Source organism: Eptatretus burgeri, chromosome 2, assembly GCF_056783735.1.
Source record: "Eptatretus burgeri isolate ZD-2024b chromosome 2, Ebu_testis_v1, whole genome shotgun sequence".
Taxonomy (NCBI): Eukaryota; Metazoa; Chordata; class Myxini; order Myxiniformes; family Myxinidae; genus Eptatretus; species Eptatretus burgeri.
This window is the reverse complement of record NC_140962.1, coordinates 108,206,064-108,229,707: the sequence shown is the minus strand read 5'-3', so window position 1 is coordinate 108,229,707 and position 23,644 is coordinate 108,206,064. Positions and strand designations below refer to the sequence as shown.

The following is a 23,644-nucleotide window of genomic DNA, read 5'->3' as shown; positions in this document are numbered from 1 at the left end:
CCGTCCATGGACCACAATACAATCCTCCCTTTACTATGAAATTCCTCTATCTCCCACACAAACACACATATATATATATATATATATATATATATATATATATATATATATATATATATATATATATATATATATATATATATATATATATATATATATATATATACATGTACATACATACATACACACAACCGGTCCAAAGTTTTATAACACCCCCATTTTACAAGTTTTTACTGAAATTTAAACAGTTCAAATCCAGTGAATAACCTGAAATGGTACAAAGCTAAGCAGTAAACTGCCAGAGGTTAAAAACAAAAGTTCCCAAAAACTGAAAAATAATGAAGATTTCAGAGTTGTTAAAAAGCCTTTTCAGGGAACAAGTAATGGGTTAGCAACTGCAGCTGTTCTGCAGCTATGTAAGTAAATAAAGCCGTGAAAGTTGATGCAAAGAACTCCTACAGGTGTCCTAACTTTTGTTGATTAGTTACAAACCCTCTGTCTGTACAAAAGCAGTGTTGGAACAGACTGTGTTGCTGCACCATCTGAAGCATTATGTTGACAGTATTGCACTTCAGGAAGTAGTATATTGCTATAATAATGGTGAGAAAAAGAAAATTAACAAAGGAAGCCAGACAGACCATTATAACCCTTAAAAGTGTAGGTCTCTCCTTTAGAGAAATTGCAAAGGAAGCCAAGGTGTCAGTGAGTACAGTTTCCTACACCATCAAAAGGCACTTGGAAACTGGAGGAAACTGTGACAGGAAGAGGTCTGGCAGACTCAAAGCCACAACACAATCAGAGGATAAGTTTCTGAGAGTCAACAGCTTGCGTGAAGGGCAGCTCATAGGACAGTAGCTTCAAGCACAGCTTATCACTGGTCGAAGTAAGGAAGTCTCAGTTTCAACTGTGAAGAGAAGACTTCGAGCTGCAGGTTTGACCGGTTAATTGTAGGAAGACAGACATTGCTAAGATGGCAAAATAAGAAAAAGAGGTTTGCCTGGGCCATGAAGCACCGCCAGTGGACGACTGAAAACTGGGAGAAGGTCTTACGGACCCATGAATCAAAATTTGAAATCACGCAGAGTTTTTGTACACCGTCGAGTAGGCGAAAGGATGGTTCCTCAGTGTGTGACTCCAACTGTCATACATGGAGGAGGAAGTGTGATGATCTGGGGCTCTTTTGCTGGATCCAGTCGCCGACTTGCAGAGTGACTGGCACCCTGAACCAAAAGTGCTACCACAGCATTTTTGCAGCGCCATGCTATACCCTCTGGTCTTCGCCAAGTTGATCAGGGGTTCATCCTACAGCAAGATAACGACCCAAAACATACCTCCAGCCTATGTCAGAACTACCTTAAAAGAAAAGAACAAGACGGTAGGCTTCAAATCATGGAATGGCCAGCACAGTCTCCAGACTTAAACCCCATCGAGCTGGTTTGGGATGAACTGAACTGAAGGGTCAAAGCAAAGCAACCTCAAGTGCAACACATTTGTGGGAACTTCTGCAACAGTATTGGGAAGAACTTTCCGAACAATATTTGATTTCCATTGTGGAAAGAATGCCACGAGGATGTTCGGCTGTTATATCTGCAAAAGGTGGCTACTTTGATGAGTCAAAAATTTCGATTAAATTTTGTTCAACAATACGATTCCATGATTTCCTTTTTATCTGCAATTGGTTATTTGTTCTCTGCTTTCATTTCAGAGTACATTGAAACGTTAGACTGCTTAAATTTCAGTAAAAACTGGAAAAATGGGGGTGTTCTAAAACTTTGGACCGGTTGTGTGTATATATATATATATATATATATATATATATATATATATATATATATATATATATATATATATATATGTATATATATATATATCTTTACTGTATTGGAAGGTGACCAGGCTGCCAAGTAAAACACCCCTCCTCCCAAAAATATTTTTGCCTTCCAAATAATCTTTAATCTTTATTCAGTAGAATATAATTATGTATTATTCTATTTAGCTAATTAATAATAAGGTATTCTCATATATAAACTCGAGGGGGAGCACTCGGTAGAGTGCAAAACCTCCGCCGCCAATACTGCTAGGTCACTCAAGTGAACCTGATATCCTATTCATTCAATTTGACATCAACAGTGCTCACAGAGTTATAGTTTGCAACTTTCCCTTTTACTTTTAACTTTTACATTCTCAATTCATTCGTCATAACTAGATTCCTTGAGACAGAAATTGATTTTACGTTGGTATATCCACCTGAAGCTCCAAAATCAGCCGCAATTATAATTTTGGAATGTTTTTTTTTTGTTGGAAATCACTTATAACATGGAGAAATGCAAAAAAAAGAAATCGAAATTTTGTTGAAAAAAAAAGTTGCAAAATTTTTTTTTCTCTAACAATTTTTTTTTTTTTTTGGGGGGGGGGGGTGGAAATCACTTAAAATATGTAGCAATGCAAAAAAAAAAAATTCAAATATTTTTCAAATTTGCTGCCATAGCGGCCATATTGGATTTTGGACCAAGTCCAAAATCTAATGGCATGATCCTTGGACCAGACCTAACCCCCCCCCGCCCCCACCAAGTTTCGTCGAAATCCGTTGAGGAGTTTTTTCCGTAATACTGTTCACAAACAAACAAACAAACAAACAGGAAGGGGGTGAAAACAGTAACCTCCATCCATCTTCGATGGCAGAGGTTAATAATCATATTGGCATCTGAAAGTCTGGCTGGAAGCTGGAGTCTTGCTTCAATGGAATGTGTGTTTAGGTAATATCCAGATGACTATTTGAACTCCTATCAACTTTAGATCATAAAGTGTTCTCCAGCCCTTTGAATTCAAGCTGACCTATGAGTGGCCACTGCGAAAAAAGGCTATGAGTAATCTTTTCCCCACACCTCAAAACTTCACCCTCAGCAGTATCTGTCTTGAAAATGACAAGACATTGTCCCATGATGTCACCCTCCCCACCTGTCCTTATAATATAGGGAACTCAACATCTGTGTACTGTTAGAATCAGAGGATAGAGCATATTGTTTGCTTGTGTTATTGAATCTCCTCTGGTTCTCCATATGCATATGTATTAAATAAATGGTTCAAATGTACAAGAGGATTGAGTATTCTTTGACGCTACTATCCTCGCTCTCCCCTTCTTTATTCTTAAACTGTGACGCCTTATCTTGTCAGTGTCTATTCTGCTGAAAAATTATTCTGCATTTTATCAATACTCTTCATTATCCGAAACATCTCAATCAGATGTCCCTTGCAATTGCCTGCTTTCTTATGCAAAAATCCCTCTCTTTCAGCTGCTCCTTATGGCTGCTCCTCGGCCTGGAGATCAATGCAGTAACTCTCCACTAAACCTTCTCTGTGGCAGCTGTGTCCTTCCTCAGATGTGGCAATGAAAACTGCATACAATACTCTGGATTAGGTGTTACTAAATTCAACACTACCTCTTTTGATTGATAATTATAATATAACCCTCCTATGAATATAACCTAAAACCCGATGAGCTTTACCTATAGCTGGCTGGCACTGTGCTGTCTAACTGCCCTCCCTGCTCCCCCCACCCCCTGCCTGTATATATTACCACTCCCTGATCCTTCTCCTTTGTCACTTGCTCTAAGACTGCCTATTGCAGTGATCATCACTATTTTTTAGAGGGGGCCACTTTTGCCGATAAGACATCGGTGAGAGCCAACGCACCACATGTGAAACAAAATAATACAGTCCTTCATGCAATTATGTTATATAGCAGCTCGGTTAACTATATCGAAGTCTGTATGTGCAATAAAACAATATTGGCTGAATTTTGAGAAACCAAAAAATGTAATACGAGGCCACCTATTTCAGGTATCCCCAACTTCAGGCAAAATAATACAGATAATATTACAATAATAATAATAATAATAATAATAATAATACAATAAATGAGATTTCAAGACTGACTTCAAAAGCTGGATGAGCGGAAGTGTGCCTGATGCTCCATGACCCTCTTCATGCAGTATTTGTAATCCGTCACAGCAATTCCTTGTGAGGCAGCGCAAACGTTAATTTGTCAATTTGTTCCTCTGTTTTCTTTTCACAATGTTCATTGTTTAAAAGGTTGCTTCACATGTGTATGTACTCACAAAAACTGATCCCTGATCCTCTAAATGGCAGCCCACAGATGCCGCACTTTCACCTCTTGCCAACGTTTCTAACGACTCCATTTTTTAGCACAATGTCATAACGTTTCTCTGGCTTTTGGTACAATTACTTTGGTCCATCGTTTTATGTTTGAACACCATTATTAACTGGTATGTGTCGACGAGATCTTGTAGATCGAGTTTTATCGGATCTCCATTTGTCATTTCCTGTTTGATGATGATTCATTGTTAAACTTCGCTTCGTTCTGTATGCTGGTCTGATTATTACACGAGAAACAAGAAAAGCCTTGTCAAGGAAGTTATTCATACATGCGGACACAAACAATGACTCATTTCAGCTCAGAAACTGTGATTGGCCGAAAAGAAATACCACGATAACTAAATTGGAAGATAATAGGTTGCCTGTGATTGGTCGAAACCTGCGATATTAGAACTCACGAAATTTGAAGGTTTACTCCATACTGTGTTGCTACCTACTGACGTTGCTTTTGTTACGCTTTGTGTTGGAACACTCATTTGAAACAGTGAGGTCAATTTGATAGCATTTATGGCGGATTATTATGGGTTGTTTTCATATTTGTGTATTATCGGCCACACATTGGGGGCCGCACTTTAAGCCACCAGGGGCCGCCAGTGGCTCCCGGGCCGTGCGATGAAAGACAGACATCTGTTGCATTATATAATTTATCCTTTCTTCTCTGTCCTCTGCCTTTTTCATTCACTTCAACTTCTGTATATGTAAATAAATACAAACAATGAGCAGGTTTTCCTGCATATATGACTTGATAAAACAGAATGTTGGGTACATTTTATAGCTCGAGAATATATATATATATATATATATATATATATATATATATATATATATATATATATATATATATATATATATATATATATATATATATATATATATATATATATGTGTGCGTGTGTATGAACAGAGATATCAAGTACAGTAGATGTAACGATAAAGGATTCAGGCTTTCCTTCAGTTCAGATGCCTTCTCTGCAAGTTCAAGTTGATGTTATTGATCACTAATTGACAGGTTCATATATTTATATCCCTCAAGGTTGAAATTTTTGCTACTGGATGTCGTTTCTTGATTCCTGGTGATCATATGAGATTTACATCCATTGAAGAGTAAAGTTCAGCACATCAAAAGCGATGCGTGTCTTTATCTCACGCAGTAGCTTGTAGTGAAACACGCCATTGAAGGTGGATTGCGAATTCCTCTCATATGTAGATTGATATATCAATATTTGTGGAAACTTTTGGTAATGACCAAATTACTCTTCCTGTATGACACACCTTATCAGCAGGCATCATTTAATACCGGGCGTAGTGGTGTAAGCCTGTAATCCGGCGACTCGGAGGCTTGGGTTGGAGGATCGCTTGAGGACGGGAGCTCTGTGCTGGGCCGCACTATGAGAGGGTGTAGGGCAGCCCGGAATCATGGCGAAACCCAATCCTTATCCCTGTGTCGTAAGAGGCGACCAGGGTTGCGTCAGGAAGGGCATCCGGCGTAAAACCTGTGCCAAAATCAGTATGCGGATCATAACGGATGATCCGCTGTGGCGACCCCTAACAGGAGCAGCCGAGAGACAAACAACATCAGCAGGCATCATTTCATGACTCCACCAAATTATCTAAAGACATAACCACAGCTAATCATAGCTGAATCTTCTATAAGTTATAATTTTCACTGACTTTTGATGTACCTGCCAAAGTTTTGCTTTTTTTTTCTCATTACCACCAAGGTGTATACCAGTTACCGCAGTAACGCCCTACTTCGAGAGACCATTGAGTTTGCTTGTCGACAATTTTACATCCTGCACCGGAAGCCTTTTATTCTGCAACTTTTTGCAAGCGTTGCACCTTTATTGGAATCTCCGGTACTTTCAACATCTGATTCCTGTGTTTATACCTTCTGATCAAATGCTTGTTTCTCTTTGATAATTCTGTAATTGTGGTATTCACAGAGACATGTCGGATAACGCACTTATGGTCTTCCATCACTCTAACTTATAAATGGTGATTTTCTTATCGCAGGACTCACCAAACAGTGGAGCTTCTGGAGAAGTGTCTGCACAATGCCTGTTTGACCTTCTGGTCTCGCTGGAGAAAGACTCACCAGATACACTTGATGTATTGGAGCTGGTGAAGGTTGAAAAGCCTCTAAAGTCGTTAGGTTGTATGCGACACACACATACTCCCATAACGTGTACATTGTACACACAAACACATTCACATAGTTCCCTGATTTTAAGGATATTTCCTCGAGAAACCGAACCACCTCTTGACATCTGCAATGCTGTTGCCACCTTGTAGCTTGTCATCTGGTATTTTTCTGTGTAATTGTGATGGATTTGTTTGCATCTTGGTTTTGTTTAAACTATAGAATCAGGGATCGATTGTGCAACAACTCTGTAAACACAGTTTATGAAATGTGCTTGGCATATTCTCTGCAAATAATAACTGAGAGGAGGTACCTTTATTTAGAGGTGCTATACCTGTGTTTTGAAACTTTTTTCCTTCCAGAGGAAATGAGCAGATATGAGCGCATTAGATTTTGGGCGAAGTCATTACAGTTTGGTCCAAAGGCTGAAGGAATTGTATTTTTGGTATCAATTGCTTTTTTTTAACAAAAAAAGCTCCTCAATAAGTCACCTAAGGATCATTACCCATGTCAACAAGGTTGAAGGAGGTTATGTTTTCACCCCTGTCTGTTTGTCTGTGAGCAGGATACCTCAAAACGTTATGGATGGATTCTAACAAAATTCGGTGAATGGGTTGAGTGAGTGACAAGGACACATTTATTAAATTTTGGTGATGATCTGGATCCAGATCCGGATGTTCAATTTTTTTTTTTTTAAATTCTTCACCATTTCGAGATCGGGCCAAAAACGATATATAGCACGATATCTCAAAAAGTTATGGATGGATTCGGTTGAAATTTGGTAGACGGGTTGGGTGTATGGCAAAGAGAAATTGATTAGATTTTGGTGAAGATCTGGATCCAGATACAAGAAGTTTTTAATTTTTTTAAAGTGATTCTTCACCATTGAGAAATGGGGCCTAAAACGATACACAAAAAGACCCAGACAACTTTGGTTGTTAATATATTTAGAGCCACAAATGATACAATACCTGGTGGTTTATTTGACACAGAAACTCATAAAGTTTTGTGTACACCCTCAATACACTTCAATGTGAGCTCTGTTTGTCACGAGCAAGACATGAATGAGGGCGAGCACCATCCTGTTGAAAAATGATATCGGGTTACAGGTTTTCAATCTGTGGGAAGGCGAATCCTTCCAACATGTCCATGTAAATTGTTTTGGTCATTGTATCCTCTGCAAAGAAAAATGGACCCACAAAATGGTCATGGAGAAGGCCACACCACACATTGACTTTTGGACTATTGGATTCGCTGGATATCCCTTATTGTCGGGTTTTCCGTCTGTGTGTGTGTGTGTGTGTGTGTGTGTGTGTGTGTGTGTGTGTGTGTGTGTGTGTGTGTGTGTGTGTGTGTGTGTGTGTGTGTGTGTGTCTGCAACGCGAGGCTCCACAGCACGAACCAGCAAACCGATTTCGATGAAACTTTGCCAACAGGTGCCATATGGTCTGGGAAGGTGCATGTTTGAATTTCGTTGCCCAGCAACCACCCGTTGCTGTGCAGCGGCCGAAAAACCGCGTACAGTATTTTCAATACTTGTCCTTCAGTTTTGAATGTAGAGAAACGAGATTTCGGAATTAAACACTTCGTGATATTTAGAAAATTTTACTTGAGCCGATTTTTGATTGAGGTTTTATTTTTCAAATGGCAGTCCTTCAAAAATCGGGTGTCTATTTACCGTCATTTTTTTATGAGGGGCTTAAGAAAGTGGGCGGAGCTTAAGGCCCAGTCACACCTTGACGTTTTAGCCAGCTTATGCCGATTTTTGGAAAGTTTGTCTAAAACGCTGATACACGTCGAATACGTTATGGGTAAGTTTTCATAATATTGAGAGCACGCTGAAAAACACTGCCATATGTCGTTGTACACTGGCTTTAAACGTTGTACTTTTTGGTTGTCCTCAAATTTTCCATGCTTGAAATTTTAAGACGTATGCCAGCGTACGACTCACACGTTCCGCATAATGCTGTTCATAAGTTGTAGGCACGTCACGCGATCGTTGACACACGTCGACACACGTTACTTGTGAGTTACTCATAAGTCGAAACACGTCGAGGTAATGTTTAGCGTACCCGAAACTTATTTCTAACCTATGAGTAACGTGTTGTCCTCACGTTACGCGATCGGTGACACACATCGACACAAGTTACTTGTAAGGTGCTCATAAGTCGAAACACATCAAGGTAATGGTTAGTATCAGTGTTCCAGACTCCCTAGTATTTTTTTTTTTAGTTTTTTTTTTCTTCCTTCCTTCGGTATGATGGTGATTTTGACATTTCGATTTCTAGTGCGGTTATAATATAATATAATTAATAGGCTTCCGCTCAACGATTTAAATCATAACCGCACTGTACACTGAACACCGTCATACCGAAGGAAAAAAAAAACAGGGAGTCTGGAACACTGACGCCAACCATTACCTTGACGTGTTTCGACTTATGAGCACCTTACAAGTAACGTGTGTCGATGTGTGTCAACGATCGCATATCGTGCGTACAACTTATTCCCATCGCATGCGGAGTGTGTGTCATACGGCAAGTACGTGGTAAAATTTTCAACATGTTTAAAATTACAAGACGTACTCCACTTACTACGACGTATGATAGCGTACTTTAGCGTTCTATTCACGTATACCAAACTTACCCATACCGTATTCGACGTGCGCCAGCGTTTTAGACACATTTTTCAGAGGTCGGCATACGCTGGCAAGATCGCCAAGGCGTGACTGCGATGTTGACACTTCCATTTCTGCGGCGGTTATGATTTGAATCGTTGTGCAGCAGCCTTTTCATAACCTACGCCACGTCATCGTCGGCGATGCGTGCAGCGCGCTATGCATAAGTTCGACTATCGTTGGGCATAGGTTGTGAAGGCCGACAACAGGTTCAGCATTCGTTGGTATAAGTTATCTATAACACAACGAAACGTTCTGTGTCCGTTACTAATACGTTAAGCACAAGACCAAGTCGTTATGAATACGTCCGAATCTTTAAAAAAAAACATCAAAAGTTCAACGTAAGCCAGCGTTTTACATACATTTTAATACGATGCCATCGCTGGCTAAAACGTCAAGGTGTGACCGGGCCTTTAGGGAAAGTGGACGTGGTTGATGAAAAGTGGGAGTGGCGTCTGAAAGTGGGCGTGGCTTGTGAAAAATATTGTGTGGTTCAGGAGGTGTGGTAAAACAAGAGCATTGAGAGAAGTTTATCATGTTTTCCGTGTGTGTCTGTGTGTGTGTCTGTGTGTGTGTCTGCAACGCGAGGCTCCACAGCACAAACCAGCAAACCGATTATTTTTCAAATGGTAGTCCTTCAAAAATAGGGTGTCTATTTACCGTCATTTTTTATGAGGAGTGCCAGTTGGCAATGTACGCAATAGGAAAAATCTTGCCAGGCAGAGGAACAATTGTATGTGAACCAATACGTCTTGGCGATGAATCTTCGTCGGTGGATCGGTCAGAATGAAAAGCATCGTATCCAGCACTTCGATCCTCGCGAATCCCTCGTCGCCTACCGGCTTGCCACGTATTTGTTCAATGACCACGAGGGTTTTTCGAGCCCCAGATCCTCAAACTATGCTGGTTGACCTTCTTTGATGCATGAAAGCAAGGTTTGTCTCTGAACATGACCTTTTTCAGGTGAACTTCATCATCCTCTTTGCGACTGAGCATTTCCAAGACAAACACCTTGCATTTGGGTCCATCATTTGGTTTGAGTCCTTGCAGAATGTACACTTTTTTGTTTTCTGATATGGTCAAAAGTCATAATGTTAAGTAGCAGTAGAATACTAGCGACAATGACAAATGGTGTTCTGATTTCATGATTTTGATTTCCACAACGATGTGCTGACACAACCAGAGACAAATATAATTTATTTGAAAGACGAGGTATTCTACAGTATAACACTATTTTACACAATGAGCTCCTACTCTCGGTCACATACCTTTTGGGTTGTATGAGGATTAGTTCTGTGTAATATGAAAGGTAAATCTTGAACGTTTTTTGAAATATCGTGTACACAAGCCATGTTACCTTGATAGTTGCCATGGCAACATAATTCAGCCAAACACAGCCGTCATCTCATCAGGTTGAGATAATGTCATGAGAAATAGACATCTGCCATATGAAAGTGAAATGTTCAACGGTTTTTTTTAAATATCACGTCTACAAAAGTACATGGATGGATGATCGGTCAGTTGGTTGAACGGAGCTCGTTTTATTGACCCTGACCTTGTCAAAGGGCTGGTGGACAATAATGCAACATGCGGTGCATTTTCAGTCTAATGAGACAAAGAAGCCAACCATGAAAAATTGTCCACATCCACTTCGTCAGCTTCACAACTCACTCAAAAGACAGGATAAACTTCCTCATAAGACAGACCTTGGGCACATGATTTGAGAGAGAGGTCATCACGTTGCTTTTAGGAGAGTAAGGTATGGCAGTATTGCCCCTGGAAGGAAAGGTGGGGGTGAGGGTCCACTGACAGGAAAGATGGTGTAAGATGTTTCCCTGCTTATATTACTTGTAATTCTACTTCATCCTTTTTTTGTGATGAAACCAACGATGATGTGTCTGAGCAAAAGAGGAATGGGGGGCGGGTGGGGGGGGGACCTGCTCCGCCATCTACATATAAGGTAGTAGATGTGATCATAGTTAGAGAAGGTGTGCTTCTTACAACTCGTTACAGTCTTGACAATCACTGCACAAGTTATCATTGCATAGAAGAGGTAATTCAACTGGAATTTCTCTTATTTTGATTAAATGTGATCCTTAAATGCTTCCCAAAAATTTTAACAAAAGATTTTTTCTATAAATTTCAAAAATACATGTTACATGCAATTTATCACAAAGAAAAGCTGAATTAAATACTGGGGCAGGAGTATTATATATCGAGGTATTGAATTGTAATAAAGAGTAGCTTTGCAGTGAAAAAGAATGCCTTAACTTATATCAATGCCATTTAAGGAGGAATGCCAGGACAGACCCTGCACCTGCCGAACTCTTCTCCGCCCCACTCTTTCCTCTCCCCCCCCCCTCCATTGCCCACACTTTAGTTGGGTGTATGGTAATTAAGATTGGGTTAGTAGGCAGACTATAATGATACAATTGATTTATTGACCGAAATTGGGTAAGTTAAAACGGCACTTTCAAACGGGTCATACTAAACAACGTCCTTCACTCTTTCATTCCTCTTTTTTCCCCACCTTTGCACCAAACTCCCACACTCTCTTCAATCCCCCTCTTTTCTCCAGATCTTCAAAACAGCTGTTCACCACTACCTCTTATCTTCCCCCATCCAAATCCTCGACCTTTTCTACCCCCGCTAATCCACCCCAAACTCACCTCCTCCAAATTCCCTGCTTTCCTTCCTGAACGTGCCTGTCGTGTCCATCTTGTTTACCCCATGTTCCCCGCCCCATCCCTCTCCCTCCCACAGATCTCCTCATGTCTCTGTTCCACACCGTTTTTTTTCCGTCCATCTCCCCCCTCTTGTCTCCTGCTCCCCTTGTTGCACGTTCTGTGTGTTAGCAATCATTCGAGCCTCGGCAGTGTACACAAAACAATAAAATAACAAAACGCCCGGACACTGCCAAGAAATGTCCATGGTGTGTGGAGGGGATTTGAGAGGAGGTAAGCGTGAGGGAAGGGAAAGGGAAGGAAGGGCAGTTTCCTTCAATCGTTGAAAAAGCCGTGCCAGTGTTCGTGCCTTTATTTAATTTCCACATAATCTTTGGAATCTCTTAACCTGAGATGAATTGCAGAATTGATCCGAGCATCAGTTTTGACTGCTAAAAAAAAAAGCTTTCATTTGTCCAATTTGCACATTCTTTGACACCCCTTCCTCCACCTCCGGAGAGTTGTATGGTGGTGGAAGGGGGTTTGGGTGGAAGATAGCATGAGGGGAGGGGAAGGGAAGGCAGGGTGATGGGAGGGAAGGGAAGGCAGCATGAGGGGAGGGGAGGGGAAGGCAGCATGAGGGAATGGGCAGGCAGCTTGAGGGGAGGGGAAGACAGCATAAGGGGAAGGGATGCAGTGTAAAAGCAGGGGAGGGAAGCATAAGGAAAGGCAACATAATGGGAGGGAAGGCAGTGTACCAATATGCATTACTGACGTGATAAAACCTGCCCAAACAGCAACATTTTCTTTTTAACCACAGTTTTCTGATTAAAACAGGGCAAGAGCATTTAAAAATTAAAACCCAAGCAATCTATCTGGAAAAGGCCTGCCAACATGTACGCCCCCCCCCCCCAATACACATTCTTCCTACCTTCTGGTCCATGCTAACTGTGCACTTACACCAGCAATATATTTATCTTTTCACTCTCTCACATGCACGGATTTCCCCACATCCACACTGCGTTTTTGAAACCACTGTGGTTTTGAAACCCGGAAGTAGAGCGTACATACTTTATGAACTGCCCCTATTCCTGTCTGGCACAGAGTTACTTTTTGACCTTGTATTACCGTAGTTTATGTCATAATCGCAGAATTGCCCACCCGAAAGTCGGCTGCTGGCTACCCGCGTGCCTGATCGTTTTAGAGAGAGTTTACAACACGGTCGATCATAATCGCGTTCCATAATTCCCATATTACCGACCATTTCGCGGAACCCCAGGTATCACATAAATTAGCATTAAAGCGCGCCTGCTGTTGTCAGGATCACTTTCAGAAAAGTGTCTCCTTCATCATTTATTTGAAGTGACCGACTGTTCTGGCGATCTGCATTCTACGACCAGATCCACAAGCCATGGAATCGATTATAGATGCCCCTAATTTGATTTTGCTTCTGTCGACCTCTGGCAGAGATGACCGGCACTCCCGCTCGGGGGTATTTTATCATGAAACATTCCATGAAACTATGTTTATCCTGAGAAGCTACAATACATGTACAAGAAGCAGGTCATGTTCGTGGCTCATGAAAGATATGTTTTTGGCATAAGCACAGTATAGTACTGCACATACATCCAGCTTCTTTGTGTGTGGATTGTGGAAGATATGTTTTGGAACTGTGTTATGCTCACGGCTCATGGAAAAAAAAATCACCATGAAAACCGTGAATGTAGGAGCATGTCCCAAATTATCAACCGTGAATACGCGGAACCGGCGAATGTTGGAACCGCGAATGTCGGGGTCCAGGTGTACTTTAATTCGTCCGTGAGAGTAGGTGGCGTTTCCAAATTGATGCATGTTTGAATGGGCTGAACAAAATGGCGAATTAAGACCCCCAACCCCAGCAAGCTGACAGAGGACTGACCAACGATGATGCCTTTACAAAAGGATAACTAAATAAGGCCGTTAATTATCTTCAAAAAGGGTGTTTAAATTAACCCAAACACCCACATTTCATTAATGTACTACCTTGGAGTTCCCTGAGTATGCATGCATAGTTTCAGGCCGTGAGGTTTCATGCTTTTCGAGTTATGGAGGACAAACACACACACACACACACACACACACACACACACACACACACACACACACACACACACACACACACACACACACAGACATTTATTAGTATAGATGTGTAATAATTTTAAAGGCAAAACACATTTTTCAATTTTTTTCATTTCAGTAACCCTTTAAGGATGCTAAAAGATTCAAAGCCAGACAATCACATGGGCTTAGAGTGCAATATACTCGTGCATGAGCTATCCCTGCAGCTGCATTAGTGATAATAGCATTGGAGAAGTTTGCCACACTGGTAATAATAATTGACAGTTGGATGAGTTTCTGTTCGAATTTTACAGCAGAGCGGCACATATGGTTAAGCACAGCTTTGTGTTAAAGCCAACCTGGTGTGCACACTTTATCTGTAATTTAACATTTGATTTGGGAATAAACCCCAAAAATACTCTGCTGAGTCAACGTTCATTAATGAGTTCTAATTTGAGAGAGACAAAATCCTCATTAAGGCATTTCTCCAGCTGCAAGATGTGTGAGCAAGTTCACATCATTTACTGTGATATGGTTATGCGTATTGGAAAGGGAGCAGTAATGAGATTAAGGCTGCAGATACCATGTATGTTCGTGTAGCTTTTGAACCTCTCACCTGTATGAGAGTGTGCTCGGGTAACGAGCCTTTCAATGATGCCAGTGAGGGGATGGGTGTTACCCAATTTTGAGACAGCTATATAAATGCATGCAGTTGATTTATTGTCCTCTGTGGAACTGATTTGGGTTGGGCAAGATGAGGGGGGCACACATCACTTTCCCCTCACCAACAGAGTGGGGGGGGGGAACTCTTCCTTTCCAGCTGTATTGGTTCATTGCTGAGACTTGGATGTGTGAATGTCTTTAGGGCAGAGATTCACTGGGCCTCAGGACAGGGATTCTTGAGTGCCTGCGAGTGTGATTGGTGAAACCTCTGGGGTGTCATTAGTGTAGCTCATTGGAGGGGGGAGAACGGTCAGAGCAGAGAATTGTAGCAGCAGAGTGAGGGTTGGGTATATAACTCTGGGCCCAATAGGAAGTGCTCAGTCAGTCAGTCCTCTGTCACTCTCTTGATTCAGTCTGTCTCTGATGCTTTCTTGGATCAACTCACTCTCTTGGACCTGGTAAGGTGATGCTGTTACCCCCTCTCCAACTGTAGTCTTTGGCCCATACTCTCTGACCAGTTGTCTGGCCACCACTCTGACCATACAACATCACAATCCTCTTGTACATTACCATCACAACATCTTTTGACATTTTACTTTTGTTGTGGGATTGTGATGGACTAGTACGTGCCCGTAAAAAAAAACAAAAAAAAAAAAAACTTTCAAACCCCGAGCAAGAAACAACCACAGACCCATGGCCTCTTCTTCACTCTCGTGTGCCCATTCGTGCGTGGCCCGGAAGTTCGCATATCACAGTTACGATAATTCACAATTTAGTTTTAATGGCCAATTATTCAATTAGCGCCAACGTATTTTGCCTTTTCGCAATGTTGTCGCAAGGAAAAACACAAAGAGAAGAGAAGAGAAAAAAAATTACTTCCTGGTTCGGAGCATACCAGCTCACTCTGATGTTACCGAAATTTATGCACCGTCTAATATGAAAACGATCATAACTTGGGGCATAGTGTTTATCTATAAATGCGCATAAGAAATCGAGAAATTATTAGAATCACGAAGTCATCACTATCCGGAAGTCCGTACGTTGTAACCCGTAATGGGGAACGCGGCTGAGTTTCCCTTCCCCCATCGGCCACGCCCACACACACAGGCACACACACAGAGATTGCTGGAATTATAGATAGATGAAGAAGAAGACTGAGGTTGTGTATGTAACAAGGGAATAATTTATTCGATTTGGGTGAAGATCCGAATCCAGATGCAGATCTGAGAATTTTAATGTGATTTTTTGCCATTGAGTGACAAGGCTAAAACTATATTTAGTACGATATCTCAAAAAGTTAGGGACACATTTGGCCGAAACTTGGTGGATGAGTTGGTTAGGTGACAAGATTGATTGAATCGTGATGTACAAAGATTGGTGCACAAATACAGAATAAATGAATAATTGTCCCCCTCACCTGTGTCGAGGTACATATTGAGCTTGATGTTGTAAACATAGTGCAGCAGGATTAAGAAGATGCCTGTATCTGGTGTACTAACAGCAGCAGACTTGTATCCAGTCTCAACTGCGTAGTTCAGATAGAGAACGACGCTTGTGTCTGTCTCCTCCTGCTTGGATATGAGGCTGTGGATTTCAGACACCTTGACTTCATCCTTTGATGCAGACAACTGGTGAGCCTTGCCCTCCACGATGAGAACAGCTGATGAGCATCCCTCCAGCCTTGAAGCAGCCTCATCACTGTTCCAGACCCTCAGAAGATGATCACACAACTACATCTTGTTCTCATCGTTCTGCAACTTTCAGGTTGGGTGGCTTCCTTGTTGCTGCACCAGCAAGGTGCAGCTTCTCAGACACACCACGGCATTGCCTCTCCTGCACTTTGATCGAGTCTGCCTTGTATGAGTCGGTGGAGAAGATAAAGTGCTTTTTCACTGCCATGTGGTAGAACACCTTCAGACAGACACCATTGAAGGTTGGTGGCAGGTCTTTCAGTGCATGAATCAAGGCATTCCCATCCTGGATGTAGATTGCATCTTTCAGGAATGGCACCTTTTCAGAATGATCATCCATCAAGTAGTGAAGCATGGTGGCCTTGTTTATCTTGGCAAAAAAAGGCATCAGGTGTGCTGAGGCAGTGAGGGACTGGTGTCAGCGAGTACTTCATTAGCTCTGAGAGGTTGATGGGCTCGTCCATGAGCTGGAACTTGATGAGTAACTGCAACACCAGATCTTCCTGCTCCTGGTACTGGATCAGCTGTAATAGAAGATGAAACTACATTTGCAACGGGTTGGAGGTGAATCAGGTCTATGCAGAAGAACTTGTCTGTGAAAATGATTTAAAGTGATTCATATTCCCGTCGTGCCCCCAGAATCCGAACGCCCCATTGTTTGAACAAATTGGAATCCGAACAATTTTTTCCAGAAAATTTTGCCCTAAAAACCGAACACATTTTCGAAAACCGAACACAATGTGGCGTTCATGTTTGTTCGTGGCGTTCATGTTTGTTCACGTGTCTCCCCCACCTGTTCCACGCGCATCTTCTCGCTTTGTTCATTCAGTTCCTCGGTGGAAGTACTCGTGAAAGCATCTCTCGTGTGTCGATCGCTACTTTACCTTGTGTTTTCACCTTGATTTGTGCATTTTTTTTTTCAATCATCACCCTTGTGCATTCACCATGGCAACCAAGAAGAGCAGTGAAGCAAATAGGAATAAGAGGAAGTCCGTGAGAACGACAATTGAGTTGAAGAAAGAACTTATCGCTAAGCATGAGAGCGGTATGCGTGTGTCTGATCTCGCTGCCATGTTCGAGCTGCCGAAATCGACCGTGTGTAGGATTCTGAAAATTAAAGAAGCGACAAAAGCGCGAAAACCCATCGTGAAGCGAACTCATTCAATGAACCCTCTGACGAATCGGCTTTAACGAACTCAACGTTTTTTTTCGCGAGCATGGTAGTGACGTCACGCTGCGTCACACAATCGCTTCACCTCTTGATTCTCTCCCAAGGAACTGTGCGGTGAAAACGGCACATTTGTGTCTCCACAAGGTGTACTGGGGATATAAAATACCATTTGGTGCTTCATGGTTAATTACATACCTCCACCAGGCTGAACAGTTTACGTTTTCGATCCCAATGGCCACTGATAGGCCGGAGCTGCATCCAGACCTGATGTTAGAAGCGACAACACTCCTGCTCATTCCCCAGGTTTGGAATGAGATTCATGATCCAGAAAAGGTCATTTACTCATCTTATTTTACCTTAAACATGGGTAATTTGAGTTGAAAGTGTCTTGAAAGTGGGTTTTCTTGGGGTCCAGGAACGGATTAATTCACTTTCCATTATTTCTTATTGGGAAAATAGTTTTGGAATCCGAACTTTTTGGAATCCGAACAGCCTCCTGGAACGAATTAAATTCGGATTCTGGGGGCACCACTGTATACCTACCTTTCCTTGAGAAAATGTCAGCATAGTCTGCTTGTTGCTTGCCTCCATTGTAAGCACTTTGTATTTCTTAATGGGGTCCAAGAAGTCAACCTCTGATGACTCGAAGCACTCCTTGATGAAGGTTTCTTTGGCTGCTTTTCCAGCTGCTTCGGCATAAAGAACATCAATTTCCACCTTGGGAAAAGCAGCTGCCCCAGAGGAGAGACTGTAGAGGTGGTCCTTGTCTGGGATGGTAAAAGGGTTGCTGAAGCTCCTGATCGCTGCCAACATTGTCTTCACAGCACTCTCACTCCTTTTGATCTCTGCAGCCTCCTGTTCCCTGTTTTTCTCAGCCTTGGGGCACTCAGAGTCGTTCAACATGTCGCAGTTTCAGCATCTTCTCGAAGAACTTGGTGCACAGAGAAGTGGTGCGGCAACAGCGCTGAGATTTGGCGAACCACATGAAGGTCTCCTCCATTGTGTTGTCCACAGCACTGAGTTGTCCAGGATGAGTGATTGAGCCACAGCCAGGGCCGGATTTTCCAATCGGCATCATTGGCCTCGGGCCCACCAGTAACTGGGGCCCACTGGGGACTTGTGGGTTCTCTGATCAGCCAAGGAGTAGGCTAGTAGGCCCTATAGTAAAATGAATAAAATAATATAAGGTAACGAAAAATATAACAGTACATTTTTAAATGCCCGTTTCCCACCATCTATCCATCTATCTATCTATCTATCTATCTATCTATCTATCTATCTATCTATCTATCTATCTATCTGTAGATTATATACATTATGTGTTGTATCGAGTTGACTTCATTGTTATATTACGTGTGTTTTGTGTTCTTATTTTGTGATATTGGTATCTCTTATACTAGACCTGAACTAATTTATTATTACTTTATGCTTACAGATTATTCTTGGAATCTTGTGGATTCTCATGAGATAGATTAATTATGTCGTCCCAGAAGAAATACATGAGTGGCTCACAAAAGAGAAAGTTAAAAGAAACCAAAGCTGCACAACTCCAATCACTTCCAAAGCTGACAACCTTTTTACCACTCAGCCCAATTGGGCTAAGGGGTATTGTCGTCACAGGCATTGTCCGGGCGTCCGTCCGGGCATCTGTCAACTTTTGGTTTCCGTCGATTTCGAGGAGAACGCCTTGTCCGATTAAATCCATTTTTGCAGGGTATGTTGAGGTTGAGTAGAGGAAGGTTCCTTTCGAAAATGGGCATACTGCGATTTTCAATGTGGCCTCCATGGCAGCCATCTTGAAATTGGTTTCCGTCTATTTCAAGGAGAGCGCCTTGTCCGATTAAATCCATTTTTGCAGGGTATGTTGGGATTGAGTAGAGGAAGGGTCCGTTCGAAAATGGGCGCACTGCGATTTTCAATGTGGCCTCCATGGCAGCCATCTTGAAATTGGTTTCCGTCAATTTCGAGGAGAACGCCTTGTCCGATTAAATCCATTTTTGCTGGGTGTGTTGGGTTGAGTAGAGGAAGGTTGCTTTCGAAAATGGGCGTGCTGCGATTTTCAATATGGCCACCATCTTGAAATTGGTTTGCGACAAGGGGCTGAGGGGTTACGCCCGCTTTGGGGTGCTATTTTTTTATGAACTATGATGACCTCAAAGCTCAACTGGAACTCCTTGTCAGTACCTATTCCAGTGACCTGGAAGCATCTGTTTTAGATGAATTTTTGCAGTTTAAAGACATTTTGTCTTCTGAATCTGACAGGTCAGTGACAAAAATTTCCACTTTGTTGAGGTCTAAAGATGGTATTTTGACAACTGCCTTTCCAAACATTAGTATCTTGATAAGAATGTTCCTTACCATCCCTGTTACAAACTGTCAAGGAGAGAGAGAGAGAGAGAGAGAGAGAGAGAGAGAGAGAGAGAGAGAGAGAGAGAGAGAGAGAGATAGAGATAGAGATAGAGATAGAGATAGAGATAGAGATAGAGATAGAGATAGAGATAGAGATAGAGATAGAGATAGAGATCTTTCTCTTTCTCTACTCGATCGAGGGTGAAGAATCACGTGAGATCAACTTTGGGACAAACCAGATTAAACTCACTTTCATTACTATGCATTGAATCTGACCTCCTACAATCCCTTGACACAAACAGTATCATTGACAAATTTGCCATATAAAAAAGCAGGAAAATGTCATTTTGAACTTCACATTGTAGTGCTTGCAAAATTTATTATGCTTCAGTTTCATTATATTTTTCCATTATTCCTGTGTGTAAGATGTACATGATATGGAACTTGATTTACTTTGATGTACTTGATATGTTACTAATTTGATTAAAAATTATTGATGTGTTACATTATGTTGTAATTCTTTTTTTTTTTTTACATTTCAATAGTACGATATATATATATATATATATATATATATATATATATATATATATATATATAATTTTTTGGAGGGGAGGGGGGCGAGGGGCACTGATAAGGTTTGGCCTCGGGCCCACAAGCAAGTAAATCCGGCCCTGGCCACAGTGAAGGTGCCCTTGGTGAGGAGGTCAGTTGCACTGGGATGCGTCAACTCAATGTTGGTCAGAAAGGCTTTCAACCTTCAAACCATACCTGAAGAGAGGAAAAGTACAACAACTTTTAACTAATTGAACTTGATTAGATATATGAGTGAGAAGTACATTTAAATGACTGATTGAATTTAGTTCCCTGGACGAGACAATGTGTAATCAATTTCCTGGAATAATTCTGTCCTCTCACAAGACATGCTCAAATCTCAAAAATGCTGCTTCCAAACGTTTTCTCATCTCAAAATTTTATGGAAAAGTGGGTTTATTTCAGCACGTGCGCTGTATACAATTGCACCAAGTTTGAAATGTCCCTGGTGTCCCCCCCCCCCACATGCCTCAAGTGAACCAATGACGGCCGTCCGGTAGATGGCAGTGCGTAACCTAGACGGAAATGGCGACAATTGACGGAAATACCCGAGTTTTTCAATGGAAATTTGTGAAACTAATTTGTTATATATGTGAAAACCATTGAATTTATTGCTTGACGGAAAAAAAAAAACCAAGAAACGCTCCCCTCTCATGTACGAACGAACGAAAGACGTTGTTTCCGCCCACCATGGCATTTTGCGCCGAATGCTGAAAGCTAAGTTCTTCTTATGTCATCATTCTCTTTAATATTAGCCATAAACAAGTGTTTCGTCATGCATTAGTAGTTGAAATTTACTTACAATTATGGCAGATATTGGTGGCAAAGTGATAAGTGGTTCTTTCAACCAGGGACATCTTGAATTATTTTCATAACTTTGTACTGTACATTCAAAATATGCAAAAATTAAATATGCTTAAATTCAAAATGTGTTCATCTATATTTTATATAATAACAATATTACTAATATTATGTAGTTGGTATAACCACTATGTTTCAATGTTTTGCTCAACAAATATTTTAGCTTTGCTTTCACCTTTTCATCAGCAAAGCTTACATTTTACTCATCATTTGTTTGTCTGTACATTAACTTAATGATTTTTTTTTACATCATTCTTTTGTAGCCCCCTGCCACACTGTATCGAACGATTTCATTCCTTCTATTATATATAAAGGTGCTTATCACAATAATAACAAGATTTTGACATTTCAAATATTAAGTATGCTTTTTAATTGTTTTTCAACTGAAAAAGCATAAATTGCATATTTTAACATTTAGTGTACTCATTTGCTTCACGACACGCACTGTATTGAAGGATTTCACTTGTTTGTCTTTATATGATGCCTCATTCAAAAGTTATGGAAATCCTTGGCTTTAGCCATTCATGCACGATGAAATCCAAGATGGCCACCAATTGACCCCCCCCCTGCCCCCCACTCCCATTGGTTTTGAAGGGAACATCTGAAATTTGTTATTAGACATCCTTAGGAGTATAAAAATGTGTGTCGTTAAATTTTCAGGGGAGGTGCATGGCGGGTCCTTCTACCAACCAGACTAAGTGGGATATAAAATGTAAACTCATCAGCCTGGTGGAGGTATGTGCTCTCCTGAGTGCCCTTCTCATTTTATTTTCCATCTATTTTGTTTGTTTTTGTCTTATGATACTCAGGGTTGTTTCAGTTTTTGTTGATTATAGTGAAAATATTCTTCAATAAGGATCATTATCATTAGGAGTTTGTGAAGTGCTGAATCAAGCACTGTGCCTCTGGATGACAGCTGTCACATGGATGCTGAAGTTGTTGATGACTTGGTTGAGAACTGGGGCTGGTATGCATCATATTTCACATCTGATGTTATTTTTCATCTCCTGAATTGTGCGTGTGGGTTGTTTTCATCGACCTTTGAGGGACCCCATTGGTAGTAGTCGGGAGGAGACAGATCGGGGGGGGGGGGGGGGAAGGCCATGGGTGATCCGTCCATCGAGAAATGAGTCGAACTCCCGGAAAATGCCTCAAAACCTCCAAAGCACCATTAGACGTATGTGGTGGTGTACTGTCTTTTTGGAAGATGACTGAATTCATGTCTTGCTTCTTTCTCAGTGCGAGAAGAAATCTTCACTGCAGCATGTTCACTTGTCTATACAGTCTGTGTTGACTGTCACTGGTTGTCTGGCTTCTTTCTCAAAGAAGAATGGTCCTATTATACCACGACATCCAATGAAACATTAAACTGTTACTTTTGCTGCAGAAACTGGTTGTTCCATATGTTGGTGTGGTTGATGTTCTGCCCCAAATCACTTCTGTTTGTTCAAGTGTCCACTGAGTTGGTAGTGGGCCTCATCATTAAAGATGTTGCAGAGAAATTCCTGATCATCTTCGATCCTCTGGGCAATGGTGGTGCAAAGTTTGAAACTCTCCCTCTTATTCATTTCGTTCTGGTGCTGCAGTAACTGTATCTTGCACAGATACAGTTTCAGATCATCGTGTATGATTCTTTCAGTGGTCGTGTGAGAAGTTCCCACCAGCTATGCAAGTCGGCATGTCGACTTTTTCGGAGAAGCCTGCAAAGCTGCTCTTACAGCCTCTATATTGTTGGGTGTTCTCACTGAAGGTTTTTGACCACTGTTCTTTAATTTGGCCTTTCACACTCCCAGTCTCTCTAAGCTTTTCAACGATATATTTGATGCATTTTGTTTTGTGGAATTGTTGTATATGGATAGACCCTCCAAAACCGTCTTTGTGTAGAAACATAGGACTTTGTTGCAAAAAAAAAAAGTCTCGAAAAGAGGCACAAATAAATTGTTTGACATGGTTGAATCTTCAATGGAAAGAAACTTTAAACTTTGTTCTTCAGTGACCTGAAAATAAAGAAAGATGGGCACATGAGTAAAACGAGAACAGCACTCGGTAGAGTGCATACCTCCGCCAGGCTGACTGTTTACATTTTTGGGCCACTTATAGGCTGGATCTGCATCCGTACCTTAACCAACATTTAATGAGTTTGTTCTTGTCACCTACCTAACTCATCCACCAAGTTTTGTTCAAATCTGTCCATAACGTTTTGAGATGTACTCTTCACAGACAGACAAACAGGGGTGAAAACATAACTCCTGTCCACCTTTGGTGGTGGAGGTAATGTTGACAGCTGTTTGAAAAGTTGCACATCATTTTGGACCACCCGTATATGTAACAATATGAAAAAAACAGTGCTTTCAGTGATTGAGCGTCATCTGTCCACAGTCACCTTTAAAAACCTAAGGATGCATGAGTTTCACAACCTGAATGATTATTGCATGAGGCAATTATGTTTTGTAGAAACTTGCAATCAGGGGTTATGCACATCCCTCATACCAAAAAGGCTCTTGTAATGAACGCTGGGACAGTCCTTCAACAATTACATTTATATACTCCACATGTCCAGTT

At 41.2% G+C, this 23,644-nt stretch overlaps 1 protein-coding gene and 1 pseudogene across 7 annotated transcripts in view; one reads left to right on the top strand and one right to left on the bottom strand.

Moving 5' to 3' along the window:
• The window catches only part of UNC80 (unc-80 subunit of NALCN channel complex), a 449,893-nt gene that overhangs the window by 315,266 nt on the left and 110,983 nt on the right, over window positions 1–23,644 (top strand). For all 7 annotated transcript variants that reach the window (XM_085870661.1, XM_085870659.1, XM_085870657.1 and 4 more), the window contains 2 exons: window positions 5,898–6,032; window positions 6,190–6,328. In XM_085870661.1, the coding sequence (XP_085726787.1) occupies window positions 5,898–6,032; window positions 6,190–6,328 (274 nt within the window). The remainder of the gene's footprint in view (window positions 1–5,897; window positions 6,033–6,189; window positions 6,329–23,644) is intronic.
• On the bottom strand, window positions 14,228–18,206 carry LOC147032768 (uncharacterized; annotated as a pseudogene).